The sequence below is a fragment of the Physella acuta genome, unplaced genomic scaffold (assembly GCF_028476545.2).
Source record: "Physella acuta isolate Inbredline_101_S28 unplaced genomic scaffold, ASM2847654v3 ptg000952l, whole genome shotgun sequence".
Classification (NCBI taxonomy): Eukaryota; Metazoa; Mollusca; class Gastropoda; family Physidae; genus Physella; species Physella acuta.
This window is the reverse complement of record NW_026732469.1, coordinates 18,371-41,505: the sequence shown is the minus strand read 5'-3', so window position 1 is coordinate 41,505 and position 23,135 is coordinate 18,371. Positions and strand designations below refer to the sequence as shown.

The 23,135-nt window shown below is 33.8% G+C and overlaps 1 protein-coding gene across 1 annotated transcript; it reads right to left on the bottom strand.

Moving 5' to 3' along the window:
• Positions 1-4,497: 4,497 nt before the first annotated feature.
• On the bottom strand, positions 4,498-22,071 carry LOC131953777 (uncharacterized). Its single transcript, XM_059317147.1, has 10 exons — positions 21,951-22,071; positions 14,823-14,934; positions 13,135-13,262; positions 10,853-10,982; positions 9,654-9,805; positions 9,320-9,431; positions 6,996-7,120; positions 6,186-6,315; positions 5,198-5,353; positions 4,498-4,577 (listed from the first exon to the last, which is right to left on the bottom strand). Coding segments are annotated over exons 1-10 (1,101 nt in total). The 5' UTR covers positions 22,006-22,071; the 3' UTR covers positions 4,498-4,576.
• Between the last annotated feature and the right edge of the window lie 1,064 nt (positions 22,072-23,135).

The window sequence follows — 23,135 nt, the reverse complement described above, 5'->3', positions numbered from 1 at the left end:
CAAAATATTGACGCCTCTGAATCATGTATGAAGCCACTGCATAGCTTTCAGTTATTCAAAGCGAGGCTTAACACAGTCGGGCATCTCAACATGGGTATACGTACTTACGGGTAGTAAGCAATCATGATATCAATTTACTGATCCGAAATGGACTTATAAGTTTTACTCATGTATTAGTGGTTAAAAATGATTCATTTATGTTGGCACTGCAGTATTGCAATGCTATGACAATAAAAGTAATTTAATTTTACAATTGAATAAGTTGCTTGATGCGGGTTGGATATACAGAAAGGATTAAGTATTCCATGTTTCAATAATTCTGTTCCATACCTCAGCTTAGTAGCCAAAGCATTAACCGGCAATAGTTGAATCGTGTTATTGTTGAGGTAATCTTGTACTGGATCAATCTCAACGTGGTACCAAATGCATTGCGATTACATGAGAACACATTATGGTTCTTCTAATCCACTTTAGATCATCACTGGTTTGGTGTCAGCTTACACGTTCTTAATAAGATTTCGCAGAGATTAGTGTGAATACCGTCTATTTGGGAAACTGCCAACTCATGGGCATTATGCACTTTGTGACATCAATAGAGATTATACTTTTAGCACATAGACGGGTGATGTCTAGACTACAGTAAGTGCAAATATTTCCAAAACTAGACAAGCGACTTCAAACATGTACCATGTACAGGGACAACCCACGGCCTTGAGCACATGATCCGAACTCGTTACATTCGGACTAGCTTGCGCGCGGTCTACCTCTAGGCCAACTACAATTAACAACAAACAACACGATATCATAAACTATCTATTACTCAACTTATTACTTCTCACAAACATTACCTAATGATGCAATACCATCATCTCGATTCATCAAACCAAAATTATCAACTCGATGCCATGCAGCCGATTCTATCAGTTCGATACGATTAACTCACTAAACTACTCTAAAACACTCCCAGTCGCTTTTCAGCTCAGCGACTCAATATTCTCAACTCACGATTAAGCAATCCACGATTACTCTAATCTAAGCAATCTACAAACTCTAAGATACCACCACACCTTTGAAAAACCAACACAGAATAAACGCAACCTGTCACTACAAGACTCTAATCAATCATTCTTTGATACGGCATCACCAAACTCGATTCCCCAGAACTAAGATACCTCCTCTCCAACTCATCCATGCTCTACCATCAACGACCAAATCTAGCACCAACTACAAGACAACAGACTTCTACGATATGCCAACACCACATTGTTCACTACTTCATCACCAGGAAACCACCTCATTAACAACCTCACTTCGATACTCTGTTAATGATTCTACAACACAAATGACATATCTCTAAGAATCGACACTTCAAAGAGCCTCGACTACAACAAAAAACGAACATCAACCCCAACCAATGAAGATTGTTATTTGCAAGAAGCACGGCTTGAGAACTAATCAATGAACTAGGAGCGATCAAACTGTACATCTTCTAAGGAAACTACAAGTGTTAAAATATTTAGTCAATAAAATAAGGAAAATGTATTATTTATGTATAATATGATATGTATAAATGCTTATGTATTAATATGTCAAGCTGGGCATATTGTTTCACACCTGGCTCGAATGAAGAACAGAGTATGAGATGAAGGATACATGGATGCACCTCCCCCCCCCCCCTCCTCCCCCAAATAAAAGAACCGAAATGGAATAGGAAAAAAATACTTGTTTAGTGTAGAAGAACATTGATCTTTACAGTATAGAGAAATATATATTCAAAATGGTATATAAAAAAAATCTATTGGGATTTTGTGGTAAATATATTGATAAAAAAATCATCTTTATTGTATAGAAAAACAAAGAAAAGAGCTGGATACTCAAGATTCATCTGACGTCACAACGCAATAGGATCCTACTACCAGCAGTTTGTTAGAAGATAGAGGTGATGGAAGCAAGCGTTGTTACTGCAACAGTTATATTGGCTACATAGAGTTATTTCAACACCAAAAGTGGACACAGGTACATAATTAAGTATTGGTAAAAAAACAGAAAAATTATATCAGTGGTTCAAAAGCTTGTTATCCTACTGCAATATTTTTTTAATCACTCAGCGACCCTCACCACGCCTACCCCCTAGAAAGTTTACTTAAATGTTATTGTAAAAACTAAGCCAGTAGGGTATAGGACAAGGAAAGTCCAGTGTAGTGGGACATGGACAGTCTATTGTGATTGGACATGGACATTTCGATGTGGATGTCAACGAAGGTGGAAGGGGAGGGGGTTAAATCTTGAAACTTGTGACAAGATGACGAAATAGTTTCAATATGACATGCTTATTGATAGACCACCTGTGATCAAAGATCCTCTGCTGAGAAAACACCTGTGGTCAAACCCCCTATGGTCAAACCCCCTATGGTCAAACCCCTATGATCAAAGCCCCTATGGTCAAACCCCCTGTGGTCAAAGCCCCGCTGTGGTCAAAACCCCCCCAAAAACCGTGGGGATGGGGCTTCGCCGAAGAATTGTATGCAAGAAACTCTTCACGCAAACCATTTAGATTAGACAAAATTTCCTTTTTATTCAATGTTTACTCGAGAATCAATGACGTCATATTACTGTGTGCACTCTCCGGCTTGAGATTATTTTTTACTCTATGCTAAATGTAACGTCATATTTCGTTTTTCGAATTACTATGCATGTTTTTAATTTGCTTGTGATTTCTCTAGAGCGTTTTTGTCAGACAGATAGATAGATACACAGACAGCGAAACTATTATATATATATATATATATATATATATATATATATATATATATATATATATATATATATATATATATATATATATATATATATATATGTATATATATATATATATATATATATATATAATTTAATTGGATTTTTTTTTTAAATTCCAAAACACCGGGCTTCACAAAGTATACGAGTCTAAATAAGCACGAGTCTAAATAGGTCCAGGCCCTTTTACAAATAACTTTGACCTCAAACGCCAGTGCAGAGCTTAGTCGGGACGGCTAGTCTAATAATTCTATTTGTGATTCTTATTACGTTCATTAAATACATTTGTTTAATGCTAGTATTAAGTTCGATAAACATACTTGGTTTTGGCTTTTATTATGTTCACTAAATGTATTTGTTTGTGGTTTTTATTACGTTCTTTAAATATATTTGTTTGTTGCGTTTATTAAGTTCATTTCACATATTTGTTTGTGCCTTGTATTACCTTCATAAAATATATTTAATTGAGGCTTTTATAACGTTCACTAAAAATATTTTATTGTTGCTTTTATTACGTGTATTAGAAATATTTGTTTGTGACTTTTTTTTACAAATCGTATATGTTTTACACCTCTCTGAGTCGGAAAAACATATGTCTTTTTTGTGTATGTATGTGTGTAATTGTGTCTGTGAACACGAAAACTTGAGTTAAAATTATAGCTAGGTTGATACAATTCAATATACTATTATTATATCAAATTTGTTGTTCTGTATCAACTTTTCAGCAATTTCTGGTAACTGTAAATGGAACTTATTCTACTTTTAATTTTTCCAAAAGCCTATAACTTCATTACTGTTTCAGATAGATAACTGAAATTTCACATGTAAGTAAAGAACTAATTATCTGCCTTCTGACAAATTTTAAGTAATTTTCGTTGATCGAAAGAAGTTATTTATGCTATTTCAGATTTCTCAAAATAACGCACGTGAATTTATAAAGTACTTATAATATTCCACACTATTATACACATATTGTTTGGCGTTCACTTGTTGAGCAGTTAATTTTTTTTTTTACTTTCTCGTATACGAAGTATAGAGGTCTAATTGTAATCGTGGAAAAAAACATCGAAATCGATATTTTCACAAATCTCGATGTTTCACACTTCATTGAGTCGAAAAAACATAGTTTTGCAATTTTTGTCCGTACTGTGTGTGTGTGTGTGTGTGTGTGTCTGTGTGTCTGTCTGTCTGTCTGTCTGACTGTGAACACGATAGTTTAAGTACCGTTACAGCTAGGTTCATACAAATTCATATATAAGCATTATATCACATTTGTATTTTTGTATCAACTTTTCTGCGATTTCCGATAACCGGCATTGGATCTTTTTCTACCTTTTCTGGCTCATTCAGTGATTATAAAACATTTTACAAGTGTCCTCTCGACCCTGCCCCCGAAAATGTACACCACCGCCACACCCGAATGGTCTCAAGTTCACACGTATTCTTAATTGTGATGGAGGCGTGATCGAGTCGGCAAAAGCACATGGTTGATAAATTCAAACCCTCTGGCAGATAAGGCTCGATCCCTTCAAACACTAAAAATTAAGAACTAAGAAGAAAGAAGAAGAAGACTGACGCTGTTAATTAAATGTCTAAAGGCAGACAAAAGTAAAAATAAATAAATGTCACAAAACGAATATTTCCACCGGATAATTCTGACACATAAAACAATACTCAAAATAAAAGATCTAAACTGATATTGGTATCTATACTTTTATTGGCAGATACATTGTATATAAGTATCATCGAAATCCGTATTTTATCCTGCCTTTCTCAAATTTCTGGGGGAAAAAGTGAAAAACAATACAAAACACCATTAGTTATACTAAGTTGTGTAATAGTAAAACGTAACAAAACCACTAACTTAAAAAAATATGTAGACTAATTAAGCTACCTTGCTGGATATTGAAAATAAATGTTCTTTTTGTCCCTTTTTATCTCTAATAGTATTCTCTATATCTACAATGATTTTTTGAAAATATATCTTAATTCGTAGTACAATTACGCTATTGGCGATGATTTTAAAGGTCAATGACATACCGAAAATAGATATTCTGGACACTTCTGTAAAACATAATCGTTAATCTTACACACCGTGGTGTAGATTCCTACACCTGTCTCAGTTTATGACATCATCATCATCATCATCGTATTTTCCCTTTCGTGCCCGAGTTTCTTCTAGGCAGAATTCAGTCAGTGGAACGTCACTGTGGGTGGACACAGTGACGTTCCACTGACTTGAACTCGGATTCGAACGCGAGACTTTCGGGTTAGCAGCCTAGCGCTCTGTCTCTAGGCCACGCCGTCCCACATTTTATGACACTACCGAATCTACCTGACTAGCTAGCACAAATCGCACACCTAGCATTCTCCTTTCACCTAAGTAGGTGCCAAAACGTACCAATGTTCTGTTGCAAGCTCGTTCCTAATACAATTCTTGTGGTAAAAGTATCCTTCCTCATTCTCAAAGTTTAATGTGCTGTAGAATTCCCCTCCAATTTTACCACAAAGAGCTGTCAGTTCCAAATCATAACAGTCCTTCATTTTGTTCAGAATTCTAGTTCACAAAAATAAAAAAGTGTACATTTTATGTTGGATTTTTTATGTTCAGATACATAATGAAGGAAAAATAGAGCAAATACTTATCTTTGTACAGATTTAATGCAATATAGTGGCAAGAAAAATTATCTTAATACAAGAGACGTAACATTTTGATGTCTTAAAAAGCGGGAGTGATCTCTACTAAAACTTATTTTATTATATTACACTACAGGGAATGGCAACTCGAGATATAGACATGATTTTTTATCCATTTTTAATTACTTAATCGTTTCAAAATAGAATAGCATCTCTCAGGAAAAAAAAGAAATGCGCTTCAAGTGGACGGCAAACAATATATAGGCCTATATAGGATGTTACAGCTGGAAAACATTTCTCCACCGATGAAGTGAAAAAAGGTATGGTTATTCATAATCAATGCATATATATATATATATATATATATATATATATATATATATATATATATATATATATATATATATATATATATATATATATATATATATATATATATGCACCTATTATATGCTTCTAAATTACAAAATGTCCAAAGAATATGCAACCGAATACATTTACTCCTATAGAAACTTACTACCTAAAGAAAACTTTAACATTTTCATTAAAATAATGCAGTAACTTTAATTATAATTTATTGCTGTTATTCATAAAGTCTTATTATTACAATCAAAATATTATAATTTGTTTTTTATTTCCCAATAAACTTAAATTAAAATTTGCATACATTATTGTTTTCCCAGTAGGTAACAAACAGTTTATCTCAACCAAAATATCAATAGGATTACGGTAGAAGTGTTCAATTTTTTTACCTGCACATTTCTGCATTGTCATTTGCTTCATCAGTTGTATAGGTGTTATAACAAACAATAACCGCATTTTCAACCTTCTTCTTCTTGTTCTCATCAATGAGGCACTGTGAAGCTGTCAGAGCTTCAACAGCTGTTCATATAAAACATGGGTTCAAGATTTTAGATTTTAAAAATCTATTGATAAAATATCAGGCAATAAGGATGAAATGTAGTACAGACCATTAAAAAGTCATTTTTGTTACAAGCTTTACAAGCTTTTATTTAATTCACAACGCTTGTCTAATTGTTCGCTTGTTTGTTTGTGTATTTGTAGCAAATCTTGTAACTCAATTTTTTTCCCAAATTTAAGGCGGCGATTTCGTTCAAACTTTTCAGAAACAACCCAACCTAATGGAAATAAATGTCTATTTTTTTAAAAATTATTAGTTAATAAAAATTACTGTTTTGAATCTAATAAGAAATAAAGATGTTGAATCACTCGATCATTAATATATTCAATAAAAGAAAAAGAGCTAACGAGTTTGACGTTATCATCCGAATAGTCTGGTGAGCTTTGATCCATACCGAATGTTAAAAATTGTAGAGTCGGTCGATCTAGTAAAGGGGCAGATAATAACGTTTTTAAACGTTTGACACGTAGGGGAGATAACGCTATTATGTTTATTTCACGGAAAGCTGCTTTTAAGAGGGTTTTCAAAAGGTATTCTAAATGAGTACGTATCACAGAGTTGGGTCAATTTGAACAGTGCCACCATGATCTTATTCTACTAGTTAACAAAAAAACGCTGCATTGATTATGAATAACCATACCTTTTTTCACTTCATCGGTGCACAAATAGTGTCCAGCTGTAACATCCTTCTCATAGAAATCTACAATCATGGTATTGTCACAGTCTTTGTGTTTTGCCAAACAATTGGTATATGTATTAAATTCACTTTGGTCATGTGGAATAGTTTGAAAAGTTAGTATAAATAGACCTATATATATATATATATATATATATATATATATATATATATATATATATATATATATATATATATATATATATATATATATATATATATATAAATAAATATATATATATATATAAATATATATATATATATGTATATAAATATATATATATATATATATATATATATATATATATATATATATATATATATATATATATATATATATATATATATATATATATATACATAAACATTTCCGTTTACGTTAACGTTAACGTTAACGTTAACGTTAACGTTAACGTTAACGTTAACGTTAACGTTAACGTTTACGTTTACGTTTACGTTTTCGTTTACGTTTTCATTTACGTTTAAGTTGACGTTGACGTTGACGTCGACGTGTACGTGTACGTGTACGTGTACGTGTACGTGTACGTGTACGTGTACGTGTACGTGTACGTGTACGTGTACGTGTACGTGTACGTGTACGTGTACGTGTACGTGTACGTGTACGTGTACGTTTACGTTTACGTTTACGTTTACGTTTACGTTTACGTTTACGTTTACGTTTACGTTTACGTTTACGTTTACGTTTACGTTTACGTTTACGTTTACGTTTACGTTTACGTTTACGTTTACGTTTACGTTTACGTTTACGGTTACGTTTACGTTTACGTTTACGTTTACGTTTACGTTTACGTTTACGTTTACGTTTACGTTTACGTTTACGTTTACGTTTACGTTTACGTTTACGTTTACGTTTGCGTTTGCGTTTACGTTTGCGTTTACGTTTGCGTTTACGTTTGCGTTTACGTTTGCGTTTACGTTTGCGTTTACGTTTGCGTTTACGTTTGCGTTTACGTTTGCGTTTACGTTTGCGTTTACGTTTACGTTTACGTTTACGTTTACGTTTACGCTTACGTTTACGCTTACGTGTACGTTTACGTTTACGTTTACGTTAACGTTAAGGTTTACGTTAAGGTTTACGTTAACGTTTACGTTTACGTTTACGTTTACGTTTACGTTTACGTTTACGTTTACGTTTACGTTTACGTTTACGTTTACGTTTACGTTTACGTTTACGTTTACGTTTACGTTTACGTATGCGTTTGCGTTTACGTTTACGTTTACGTTTACGCTTACATTTACGTTTACGCTTACGCTTACGTTTACGTTTACGTTTACGCTTACGCTTACGCTTACGTTTACGCTTACGCTTACGTTTACGTTTACGTTTACGTTTACGTTTACGTTTACGTTTACGTTTACGTTTACGTTTACGTTTACGTTTACGTTTACGTTTACGTTTACGTTTACGTTTACGTTTACGTTTACGTTTACGTTTACGTTTACGTTTACGTTTACGTTTACGTTTACGTTTACGTTTACGTTTACGTTTACGTTTACGTTTACGTTTACGTTTACGTTTACGTTTACGTTTACGTTTACGTTTACGTTTACGTTTACGTTTACGTTTACGTTTACGTTTACGTTTACGTTTACGTTTACGTTTACGTTTACGTTTACGTTTACGTTTACGTTTACGTTTACGTTTACGTTTACGTTTACGTTTACGTTTACGTTTACGTTTACGTTTACGTTTACGTTTACGTTTACGTTTACGTTTACGTTTACGTTTACGTTTACGTTTACGTTTACGTTTACGTTTATGTTTACGTTTACGTTTACGTTTACGTTTACGTTTACGTTTACGTTTACGTTTATGTTTATGTTTACGTTTACGTTTACGTTTACGTTTATGTTTATGTTTATGTTTATGTTTATGTTTATGTTTATGTTTATGTTTATGTTTATGTTTATGTTTATGTTTATGTTTATGTTTATGTTTATGTTTATGTTTATGTTTATGTTTATGTTTATGTTTATGTTTATGTTTATGTTTATGTTTATGTTTATGTTTATGTTTATGTTTATGTTTATGTTTATGTTTATGTTTATGTTTATGTTTATGTTTATGTTTATGTTTATGTTTATGTTTATGTTTATGTTTATGTTTATGTTTATGTTTATGTTTACAATAGTTTTTAAGAGTTTGTTTTTGTAACTCTAGATTGACAACATCCTGACAAATTAGCCTATAAACATTTCATGAATTGAGAATACATTCGTTAACTTATTCTTTTTAAATTTAACCGATGTAAGAAATTGTAACTCACTAACAAAAGGCTGTGAGTTTTGTATTGTCCATGCTGTTGTAAAATTTATATAGTAAGCTGCGTATTTCATCCTCCAAGCATTCATAAAGTAGATTACATTTTTTCCAGCTTACTAAAATAATAACATGTGTAACTATTAGCGTGTTGTGATACGAGATACACATCCAAAAGTGTTTTCATTTGTTATAATAATGCTCATCGATTGATTTATACAGAATTTAAATGAAAATGTAATTTCCAATCATAATACAAGTTTTATATGTACAATAATCTTATTTAAATTTCTATAAACCTTTTTTAAATTTTTGAAACGTTAAATTATCTTTATCTAGACCTTTATGTTTTTCCTCTTCCAATTTACAGCCATAGGCGAAAAATCGTCCCTCCAACTCTTCCCAGATTAAACTGCTGTAGAAGTCCCCTCCAGCTCTACCACACAAAGCAGTCAACTTGGTTTCATAACAGCTCTGCATAAGTGATCCAAGCCTATTTGTAGATATGAAATGGAGACACGGTAATTTTCTCAGTAAAAGCACTCTCCTTACAAATGATATAAGGACTAATGACCCGAACATATCGATCTCACGATAAATTATCCCAAGACAAAAATTTAAATGATCTAATGTCAAATGATACTAAGACAAATAATCTCAGGACAAATGATCTCATTTGAAAATATCTCAAGGAAAACGATCTCTTAACAAATAATGTCATTACAAATTATCTCAGCGCAGATGATTGCGGGAGAAATGATCATATGAAAAATGAACTCAGGACAAATTATCTCAGAATAAATAATCTCAGGACAAATTATCTCAGAATAAATCGTCTCAAGACAAATTATTAGGACAGATTATCTAACATACATAAATATTTCAGAAACACTATATTAGAAGAAGCTAAATTTATAAAAGAACTCATTACAAAGGATCCCAAATAAAAAAAAAACAATTTCTCACGACTAATTATCCGTTAACAAATTTTCATGGAAAACGATCTTAGGACGAATTATCTCAGGACAAATCATCCCAAGACAAATGATGACAGGCAAATGATCTCACGGACCAATGATCGCATTATAAATTATCCTTTTTACTAATAATCTCTTGAAAAATAATCTCAGGACACATGATCTCATTACAAATTAATTATCTCACGGCAAATAATTTTAGTTCAAATGGTATCAGGTCTATTGATCTAAGGACAATTGATCCAAAAAATATATATCTTAAATATTAAATAATTTTATATTTCTGTAAAAAAATATAATATGAATATGATATGAAAGATATTTTAAGATTTTTTTCGTATAGAATAAAGTGAATCTACTTAACGGATTATTTTATAACCTATTAAAACATTGTTTTGAATTGTTTATATATTGTTTTTTGATGTTACCCACAAAGTATAATTCCTATCTGTATATGTGTTTTTCTTGTCCATACAACGTCTAATGCATTCGTCATTAGGTTAAACATTTAAACAGCAAGTCACATTATGTTTCATCTAAACTATAATATTAAGTTTTATTACTGGCACACGTCCTCAATTTGATTGTAAGGATATCTGTAGATGATCCATGAACAAAAGTCTATCGCTTTTTCAACTTCTTCCTTCTTCTTCGTATCAGTAAGGCATCGTGAAGCAGTCAAATCGTTAACAGCTGTTCACAATAAAAGGTATTTAAACATTAGTAAAAAACAAATTGTTTAAACAATAAAAAGTTTAGATAACTAAGATAAATTATAGTGTAATTATTTTAACATGTCAAAAAACTGCTTATTAAGGATATAATGTGAACAGAAAGTAAGTATATGAAAGATGGGTGTGTGGGATACGTGGTGGGGTTTATTTAGTTTTAGCTTGTTCTTGACCTGGAATGGTGTTATGTAGTGTATTATGGTTGTATGTGGAGTTATGTGGTGTGGTTTGATGTTAGATGGTGTCTTGTGATACGATGTGATGCTGTGTGGTGTCATTAGGTTTCATGTGGTGTGGTGTGAAGAGGTGTGATGTTATTTGATGTTATGTGATGTGGGATGATGTTATGTTATGTGATGTTATGTTATTGGATGCGGTGTGTTATGATCTTGTGTGATGTTGTGTGAAGTGGTGTCATGTAGTGTGATGTGGTGTGATGTGATGTACTGTGGTCTGAAGTAATGTGATCTGGCGTGTTGTGATGTAGAGTGGTGTAGTGTGATAAGGTGTTGTGTGATGTGATGTGGTGTGGTGTGATTTGTTGTAATGTGTTGTGATGTTGTTTGATGTCGTGTTATGTGATATAGTGTGGTGTTGTGTGATGTAGTGTGATGTGATGTACTGTGGTCTGAAGTAATGTGATCTGGCGTGTTGTGATGTAGAGTGGTGTAGTGTGATAAGGTGTTGTGTGATGTGATATGGTGTGGTGTGATTTGTTGTAATGTGTTGTGATGTTGTTTGATGTCGTGTTATGTGATATAGTGTGGTGTTGTGTGATGTAGTGTGATGTGATGTACTGTGGTCTGAAGTAATGTGATCTGGCGTGTTGTGATGTAGAGTGGTGTAGTGTGATAAGGTGTTGTGTGATGTGATGTGGTGTGGTGTGATTTGTTGTAATGTGTTGTGATGTTGTTTGATGTCGTGTTATGTGATATAGTGTGGTGTTGTGTGATGTAGTGTGTTGTGATGTGGTGTGAGTTGTATTATGTGGTATCGTGTGATTAATGTGGTGTGATGTGGTGTGGTGTGATGTGGTGTGATGTGGTGTGATGTGGTGTGATGTGGTGTGATGTGGCGTGGAGTGTTGTTGTGTGGTGTGATTTAGTGTGGCGTGGTGCTATATAATGTGGTGTGCTGTGGTGTACAGTGTTGTGTGAATTGATGTGGCGTGGTGTAATGTTGTGTGATGTGGTGTGGTGTGGTGTTGTGTGATGTGGTGTGATGTGGTGTGATGTGGTGTGATGTGGTGTGATGTGGTGTGATGTGGTGTGATGTGGTGTGATGTGGTGTGATGTGGTGTGATGTGGTGTTGTGTGGTGTTGTGTGATGTGGCGTGGTGTGATGTTGTGTGGTGTGATGTAGTGTGGCCGTGTGCTATAAAATGTGCTGTGCTGTTATGTACAGTGGTTTGATGTGATGTGGTGTAGTATGATGTGGTGTGCTCTGGCGTACAGTGGTGTGGTGTGTAGTGTGATGTAAAGTGATGTGATGTGATGTCATGTGTTGTGATGTTGTGCCATTTGTTGTTATGTGATGTAATGTGTGTAATGTGACGTTGTGAGTAGTAGAATGTATTGCTTTTCTACCCGAAAGTACATATAGTGAAAGAGGAACAAAGGAGTGCCCATATATGTTACATACATCGTGGGAAAAAGAATTGGAATAGGTTTCAGGTAACCGCAAATCAAGTTATTTAATATATTTTTTTCCATGTTCTACATGCCTCTAAAAGTGGGTTTATATAAGTGGGTTTTAATGTTTGTGCAGTGTTTAGTATATGTGTATTGCATGGTTCTTATACTTATACTTAAAATTCCCGAGATCGAACCCCCAGGAAGATGAGGCTCGATAGCTGGGGATAACAACGTATCTAGTACAGAAAACAAGAAAAATCAAACAACTACAGCCTTGTTGATTGTTTTTTAGGTTGACAAATACAATGATAACAAAGTGAGAATGAACACGGGCTTACAGCGTGAGCTCGCTGTCTAAAGAAGGCTGAGAAAATTGTGCAATTAGTTGTTGTCTACCACCCGCTGGTATCACAAAATTGGGTCTATTTGAATAGGCTAACTTGGGCCGAGCCTCCTACCACAGATTGAGAATAGCCATACCTTTTTTCGACACATTGGTGCAGACATACTTTCCCCGTGTAATTATCTCCTCATGGTAATGTACAATGGAATGATCGTCACAGCGCCATGCAATCTTGTTTACACAATAGATGTAGTCATTCAATTCACTAATAGTAGCGTCGTGGGTGAAACGGGCACGTGGTTAAAATTAAATAAACACAAATATAGAGTAGGCTATATATGTATATATGTATAAACATATATATATATATATATATATATATATATATATATATATATATATATATATATATATATATATATATATATTCGCTCATTCGTTCATTCGTTCATTCTTTCATTCGTTCATTCGTTCATTGGTTCATTCGTCCATTCGTTCATTCGTTCATTGGTTCATTCGTTCATTCGTTCATTCGTTCATTCTTTCATTCGTTCATTCGTTCATTCGTTCATTCGTTCATTCGTTCATTCGTTCATTCGTTCATTCGTTCATTCGTTCATTCTTTCATTCGTTCATTCGTGCATTCGTTCATTCGTTCATTCTTTCATTCGTTCATTCATTCATTTATTCATTAAATTCATTCATTAAATTCTTCCACTAAATTAATTCTCTATCTATTTATATTTTATTTTTTAATTTTATTTATGTATTTAGATTTATATATATAATAAAAAAGCATTTTTTTCAATACATATGTAAGCCCTGCTAGGGGGGATACCTAATATCTACCCTTCTAGGCTTATCTAACTAACTACTGTCCGGTCAGTGCAAGCCCGGATAAACCCAGACTGGTTAATAACCTAACCTTAGTCTAAATAATGAAAACAAAAAGCTTTGACAATAATATAAAATTTATTTAACAAAATATGGAACCAAAAGTTATTATAAAAAAACTAGAATCTAGACCTAGACAAAACACTCAAGACATTCAAAACAAACAGAACTCAACGAAACAAAACATTACGTTTGACCATTTGATGGTGTTGCGCCCGACTTATGATGTCTAGGATGGTCCAGGCCCTGACACACAGAAACCTCCCTTCATCCATTCTCGACATCCAAAAGTCCACACCAAACAAAACACTACGTAAAACCACTACGTACAATACCTTACGTACAACACATTACGTAGAAAACAATACGTACACAACAAACTTTTTACATCAAACAAAACAATTCATATCTAACAAAACACCCAGCCAAGTTGCCCAAGCAACCTCACTCCACGCGTGAGGTGCGCCACGCGCCCACACAGAAACCTGACCCGACCTACATCTCGCCGCGGGTCAAAAAGGAAGAAAATCGTCCGACCGGTCAATTTATACTGACCGCTTCGGACGGAAGGGGGACCCCGTGGCCTTTCCCCATTGGACCACCATGCACTCCCAGATTCGCAACAAATAAAATAATACAAAATAATCCATTCACCCGCTCACACATATGTATTTACTTTTAAAATTAAAAGTTGAAATATATCTAAACGTTAATGGTTATTATCATGACTATTTCCAGGGCAAAAATATTTGTAAAAATTGTGGCTTACTTCATGCTCGACATTCTTGTTAAATTTGTTGTGTAATTCTAGTTTTCTAACTTCTCTAGACGCTAGTCTACTAACATGCCTATTTGACTTATAATATTACATCCGTCATAATATTTTAAAGTTATAATCAAATCTATATAAACAGTCAGGATTGATACTTACCTACAAAATGCTTCCAGTGTTTTACTGTCTATGTAGTAGTATGGACGAGGCAAGAATTGTTTAATGCCAGGAGTCACGCATTCCTTAAGTGTGGAACATTCCTCGTTGCTTTCTAATTTGAGAAACATGTGACTGTTATTATGGTGTTTCATTGTAAAATAGATGCTATCAAGATACATTTGAAAATAATTATAAATATCACAATATAATTGTCACAGGCCTTTCTCCTACCTTTTACATTACATATACAGAATCAAAAGACAAGCCTTCTTTTGCAATTTTTCATATTTATTTTGTTTTCACACAGGCAGCATGTTCACACAAGCTACGCCATATTCTTGCCTCCTTTTTCTCCTGTTCCTTTCGCGCATGCGCACAGCCATTGTCTTCCTGATGCAATCTCGCCTTATTACAACACACACACTCCCAAGATACAATCCACCAATATTTCACTGTTATACGCCCTTTCTCCCGTTTAAAAAAAAAAAATTTATTATTTTTTTTTTGTTATATAGATCACATTCACTATAAAATCTTCATTATACATGTAACAGTGAAATGAAAATCATGTTGAAAAAGAAACTTGCTAATGAACATCCTAAATTATTTTATATGTACACTTTTTAAATTAAAACAATGATATTCATAAAATACATGGCAAAATGTAAAGCGTCACTTATCTTATAAGTATCGCCATTAAGAAAAATTGTAACTTAGGTAAACCTTCTTAGTTTAGTAAGAACACATGACTCTAACTAAGGAACATCTCCTCTTAGTGTAACAAAAAAAGAAATCATTAAAACTCACTAAGGAATATTACCTCTTAGTGTATCTCAAAATAAATCTACTTAGGAAAACTCTCTCTTAGTAGAACAAAATCATAGCTATGCAATAGCTCCCATGGGTAAATCATATCCTTGATTTCCCTACTTCACTGGCTGAGGTAAACTCCTCATCATAACATATGTAAATCACCACATCTGTCAGGTCATACTGCCATAATCATGTTCATTACTTAACAAGATATACAGTATACATACAAATCATAAAAATACAACAAAATGTATGTTCATTTTCATTTCTAAATTAAAATAATGGTAAAACATATTTATACGAGTCATATTATGACTTATTCCTATCTTGCTCACATTTGTAAAATGTTAATGTTCTCTGGAAGTACACATCACATACTACGTTATTCAAAATTTCCTTATAAGGATTGGCTGATATGTCTCAGGTCATTATTTTCTTTAGTCAGTTCCATGTTTGTTTTTTTCATCTTCAATCTGTCTTGATAAAAAATTCAGCTAGTGTATTGTGCAGTCCCTTTACAGGTTAGCTTTTCTTGACATAATGTTATTAGACAAATCCATTTTCCTTATGAAAGCAATATTTACCAAGTCAAAATTCCAAACACATAGTTAAGCTCTGTTAATTAAATACAACTTTAAACAACAATAGAATCCATTAGCATTACCATATAAAGTGCAAAAAATACACAACTGTTATGTTCATGAACATCAGTTAACAAAATACAAGGTCCAATAACAAACTAAACATTTGTTAACACATTATGATAACAAACTCCATGCTTTACTTTAAATGGTTTTCTAACTTACAAATTCCCCTTAAGTCAATAACATGTAAAATAATGTATGTTAGTAGTCCCTATATCACTGATGCTTAAGTACCAATGCACACAACGTAAAAAGTAACAGGTTTTGTTAGCCAAAAAGGAATGTGTAGAGCCAATCAATGAAATAAATTCTGTTTAAACTGCTGAGGTTGGTGATACAACTAAAGTTGTTAAATATTATATTGTTACATCCACTAAACCAGGTTCTATATGCATGATAACTGATGTTATATATTAAAGCTTGAAAGTAAAATCTTAAAGGAGTAGTAAGTTCAGCATATTTATCCACAACATATTATAAAAATTGCATAGTCCCAACAATGCTTTCACTTCTTTCTTTGTAGTAGGGGTTTTGATATTTAATATTTTGTCCTTATTTCCTTCAGTAGGTCTAATTTCTTTATTTCCAACCTTAAATCCTAGGAATTCTACTGTATCTACTCCCACATGCAGTTTCTCTGGTGCTATGGTAACCCCATGTTTTCTAAGTCTTTCTAGTAGTTCTTTTAGTGTTTCTATGTGTTCTGCCCATGTGTTATTATGTATGCATATATCATCAACAAAGAAGACCAGGTTTTTCATTCCCTCTGTTATTTTATTCATGAATTTTCGGAACGTGGCGGTACTGTTCACAAGTCCGAATGGCATCACCTTCAATTGACATAGACCTTTGCTAGATGTAAAGGCGGTGTATTGTCTTGACCCCTTTTCCAGTCCTATTTGCCAGAAGCCTCTGTTCAAATCACAAGTGGTGAAAATTGAGGATTTACTGATAGTTTCCAAAATGTCTTTAGGATCATTCATGGGTTCAGCATCTATCTTAGTCCTTTTATTCAACTCTCGATAGTCACAACATATCCTTACTTTGTTGTTCTTTTTTCTTACTATCACCATGGGTAATGAGTATGCTGATTCTGTTCTTTCTATTTGCCCAGACTCAAGTAGAAAATCCAGTTCTGCTTCAACAGCTTCTCTATAAGCTACTGGTACTTGGTAATGCTTCCCTTTCATAGCACTATAATCAGTTAATTCTATTTTGTGTTGAATTGTTTCAGTAAAACCCATTTCTGTTGTAATCACATCTTTGTACTCATTTATTATTTTGTCTATTATGTTTTTCTCATTCACTGGGATATGATTAGTCTTAATTTCTTGTGTATTACAGCTTTCACTTATTATAGTACAGGCCATAAGTTCCTCTTCTATCAGTTTCTCTGGCTCTACATATAATTTCTTCATTCTGTCTATGTGTATAGGAGTGTTATTTCCCTTTATGTTTATTTCATAATTTACATAAGATAGTTTCTTGATTACTTCAAAAGGTCCTTGAAATACATCTATGTTTTTTGCTGTCTGGCAGTTTGACAAAAGCTAAATCTCCTCTTTCAAAAGTTCTTAAATATCTATGCTTGTTTTTTATATTTCTGTGTCTTTCACTGGCTACTTGTGCATTCTCTTGGGCTGTATGGACAACATAAACTAATCTCTCTCTAGTCTGGTTTACTAGTTCATGAGGATCAAATTCCTCTTCGTGTTTATTTAATAATTTGTGTTTCAATAAAGTTAATGGGCCTCTTGGCTTTACCCCATATATCAGTTCAAAAGGAGAAAAACCTGTTGACTCATGTTTAGTCTCTCTGTATACGAATAGTACTTGAGGTAAATACTTGTGCCATTCACCTGGGTGATCCTCTGTTACCTTTTTTAACATAGTCTTCAGTGTTTTATTCCATCTCTCATTAATCCCATTTGCTTGTGGATGGTATATGGTACTATGTACTTGTGCAATGTTCAAGAAGCTTGTGAATGCCTTTGTCAATTTTGCCTTAAACTGTGTTCCATTGTCTGATAAAATTGTATCAGGAAAACCAAATCTTGTACATACACTCATCACAGCATCACAGATAGCCACAGCTGTAATCTCTCTAAGTGGTATTGCTTCTGGCCATCTGGTTGCCCAATCCACTATAGTTAATATGAACTTGTGGCCCTGGGAAGTAGGGTGTTCCATAGGTCCAACTATGTCCACTGCTATGTTTTGGAATGGTCTTGTAACTCTATCTGTCTGTTGTATAGGTGCATTATGTTTCCCATCAATAGGATTGAGTCTTATGCATTTGGTTCATTTTTGTATGTGTTTCTTTATGTCTTCCTTCATTAAAGGCCAGTAGTAATCTTCAGCTATTCTCTCAAATGTAGTTTTTTCTGCCATGTGTGCCCCCAGTGGACTGTCATGTGCTTGTTGTAATATCTTTGTTCTCATAGTTTGTGCCACCACTATCTGAGTCTTTTCATTATTCTTGTCATCAATATATTTCCTGACTAAAACATTATTTTCTTTAGTGTACTTAGATCCCCTGGCATTCATGTTACTTGTATTGGTGTTTTTCAGTATATTTTTGAGAGTATTGTCTTCTTCCTGAAGTTTAATCCATTCATTTATATCTTCTCTTAATTCTGTGTTGCTTTCCTCATTGTCTACACTTCCCTGATTTGCTTGTTTCTGTGCTCTTGTCTCAACCGCTGCTCCAATTTGACTTTCCCATCTATCTATATCTTCCTCATTACTTTCTTTCACCTCCTTTACATTCCCAATGATCATATCTGCTATTGGTTCTTCGATGACTGCCACTTTATATTTACCTTTCAGCCAAGCAGAATCTATATCAACTACTGCTATCTTACACTCATCCTTAAATTTCTTGTTTGCATATGTCATTTTCATTATGCCAGGAATGTATTGTTCTGGTCATACACGACTTTTCTTAACAATAATGCATGTGCAACCTGAATCTCTCAGGCACATTACTCTGACATTGTTTACTATAGCTGGGAACATCTTCAGTGTTGTATTGCTTTGACTAACAGATGCCACCATCTCTGACCCTTCTACCCCTGCTGATATCTCTTGATGATTATTTCTACTAATTCTATTTTCTCCCCTGTTGTCTGGTCCCATTCTTGGCTGTCTACTTTGATTGTGGAATTCATTTCTACTTTGTCCATTATACTGTTCTTGTCTGTAATAATTACTTTGATTTCTATAGTTGTTATTAGGTGCATAACCTCCTCTGAAATTATTGCTGAGATATGTATCTCTATTTTGTGAGCTGAGACACTCAGACTTTACATGGCCTTTTTTTCCACAGTTGTAACACTCTATGCTTCTGCTATATTTATACCTGTCTGGTTTCCATGTGGTAGGTGCACTGTTGCTTCTATCTCTCTTGCTGTTGCCATACCTTCTTTGATCCCTGCTAGAGTTTCTACTGTAGACTGCTGCCGAAATCTCTCCCTGCTCTCTTTTGTCCAAAATAGCCCCTGGATGTGCATCCTTATAAATATTAAGGTGCTCTATTAATTGTTTCTGTGTCCTAACTTTTCTTTCACTCAAAAAAAGTGAATAAACTATCTGTTGCATTATTTAAAACATGATCTATCAGGCTGAGTTCAATAATTGCTTCAGGATTCTTTAAATCTATTTCTGCCAATTCTAGCCTTTTGTTCATGCATTTGCGAATGTCAAAAATGATCTGGTTTATGTCACCAGTGTTGTTAATTCTAGCATCTCTTATAGTCTTTCTGTAATAGTCTTCTGTCTTTCCAAAATATTTCATCAATCTTTCTTTTACTAGGTCATAGTCTTCTTTTTCAGCCTCAGACATACTTGCTATTATGGCAATAGTCTCTCCTGTCAAATTAGTCAATAAAGCCTGTGCCTTCCCAGCAGGTGAATAATTAAAACTCTTACATGTTTGCTCAAATTGTATTAAATAAGTTTCCACACTTTCTTCCTGTGGTTTGAATGCTCTGAATTTAGGCTTCCAATTGTTCATTTTGTGAACCTTGCTGTCTTGAGATTGGTTACTTTTAATTTTTTCTAATTCTAACTCATGTTGTCTCTGTTTTTCTCTATCTTCTAATTGTCTCTGTTTTTCTCTATCTTCGGCTGCTATTTTAGCTAGATTTAGTTCCTTATCAGCCTCTATTTTAGCTCTTTCATTATCAGCCACTTGTTTAGCTTTAGCTGCTTCCCTCTCGGAAGCTCTTTCTTCCCTTTCAGCTGCAGCCAATATTTTTTTCCTGCTATTTTATCTTCAACCCATTTGGCCTTTTCTGCCCCAGTGTATCCAAAAGAGTCAGCCAACTCCATGTATTTGGCATAGAGCTCGAACTCCATCGTAATGATGCAAGCACAGTTATTCAGTTACAATACTAAATCTAGATGTAATTCTTTCTTTTACGGTGTAGAGCACCGACCACTTCTGACACCAAAATGTCACAGGCCTTTCTCCTACCTTTTACATTACATATACAGAATCAAAAGACAAGCCTTCTTTTGCAATTTTTCATACTTATTTTGTTTTCACACAGGCAGCATGTTCACTCAAGCTACGCCACATTCTTGCCTCCTTTTTCTCCTGTTCCTTTCGCGCATGCGCACAGCCACTGTCTCCCTGATGCAATCTCGCCTTATTACAACACACACACTCCCAAGATACAATCCACCAATATTTCACTGTTATAATAATGAATTAGATTTCTTTGTAAATGATCATATTGTTAAATCATAACATAAATATAAAACTATTACAATTTTATGATTTTAAATGAAATATTTTAATAAAATAAACTGTTTCGTTAGTTAAGTGCACAGGGAACTTAGCTTTGCAAGAGATTTTTAAGACTGACAATACTTTTTTAAATTGCTTTATTCGAGGAGGGTCGCAACTAATTTATCGGATTTGTGGCAAACAGACGCAGTGAACTTTGAGAAGAAAAAAAAACACCAAAATGTACAGAAGAAAATATCTTTTTGCCAGTTCAATTAATGATTAATTAAAGTTAAAGTCTTGTAATTGCAAATCTACAATTATTACAACGTGCTAACTATAGAGAAAACAATTCTACATCCAACTGTATTATTAACAAACTATAGATAAGCATCGTTATTAATTATGCAGTGATTAAAGTTTATACATATATATATATATATATATATATATATATATATATATATATATATATATATACATATATATATATATATGCTTGTTTCTTGGGGGGGGGGGGTGACTACACAAAGTGACGCATCGGGTGAAAATCGACCTAGCGACGCCACTGACAAACATGACATAATACAAAGTATAACAAATCCACTGTATAAAAGAGTATCATTATGAAAATTATCACTAATTCGCTATAAGATATTATTAACCTGCCATATTGTTAAGTATCACGAGGTAAACTATCGCTCACCTGTAATAAATTCAACTACCACTCAATTGCCATAAGGTAAAATACCACTCACTTAAAAAGTAAATGTAAGGTTCTCTTTTCAAACCTGACAGTCCTATAAAGGTCACTTGTTTCTGTGACCACAGCATATGATCAACTAGTGTGGTCAGCACTATGCCCATCGCCTTTACTAACTAAAACCCGGATTCGCGCTCGAGACTTTCGCGTTAGCAGACTAGCGCTCTACCACTCACCTGCCGTGGCGACAAACGCGGCAAAGATCAGGACAACTTTCATCACGCTGGTCATCTTTAACAGGTAGAAACGTAAGCTCTCCTAGTATGTTCGTGTGTGTGTTCTTGCTTCACTGTCCACTCCACTGAACAAAAGCGAGGCATACGCAGTTTAAATATGTTAACGGGGCTTTTTTAGCCAAAGACACACAGCGTCGGATCTACTTTACAAAATGTACATACTCAAAGAGAGGTTCAGTTTCTAAACTACTTTACATAATTCACGTATCTAAGAATCTAAGAGGACACATGCTTAAAGAAAGTAGACTACTCGACAACCTGTTTTTGAGCTCATAAGATATTAAAATCCGTAACAAGTTTAGTTGATATAAATAGTTAATTTAAAAATATATTATATTCTGAATACCCTTGATAATTATAAGAAATAACACACTTGAAAAATTTATATTGTTATTAAATAGACGACGTGACTTATTAACTTTGAGTGTAAAAGAAATTAAATTTTGTTGTTCGTTTCATTGAGATAAGTACTCATTTCCAATATACCCGTAAACAAGATACGAAAAAAATAACTTGTAAAAAATGGATATGCCTTGGTTTTAAATGGGCTAAACCTGTTGTCAAAGGACAGACGAGATAAAAGTGTTTTTTTATCTACTAAATCCTTATAAGTCATCACAGTCTTTAGATGAAATTTAGTACATGGTCTGTTAGTAAAAGTAAAGTACACTTTCCATGGGGCAGGTGAGGTAGAATCATCTTTTTCAGTGACATCGGCATATCAATGGATAATGTGGTCAGCATTTTTATATTTCTTTTTATATTTCCTTAACTTGAGTTCGATACCCTTCATAGCTGGATGGACTCAGGGACGTTCTACAGGCATGATCCTGTATCCGAATTTTCGGGTCAGCAGTACTATACAAATGTAGTACACAAGTGTAATGAAATGTGTGTATTTTCTCAGACATAATTCAGAATTGCAGATATTGTGATATTCAATTGTTTTTAAATAAATAAACGAAACTCAGGCAAAGTTTCGACGAACTGATATAAACTGAGCTATATACAAAATATTGACGCCTCTGAATCATGTATGGAGCCACTGCATAGCTTTCAGTTATTCAAAGCGAGGCTTAACACAGTCGGGCATCTCAACATGGGTATACGTACTTACGGGTAGTA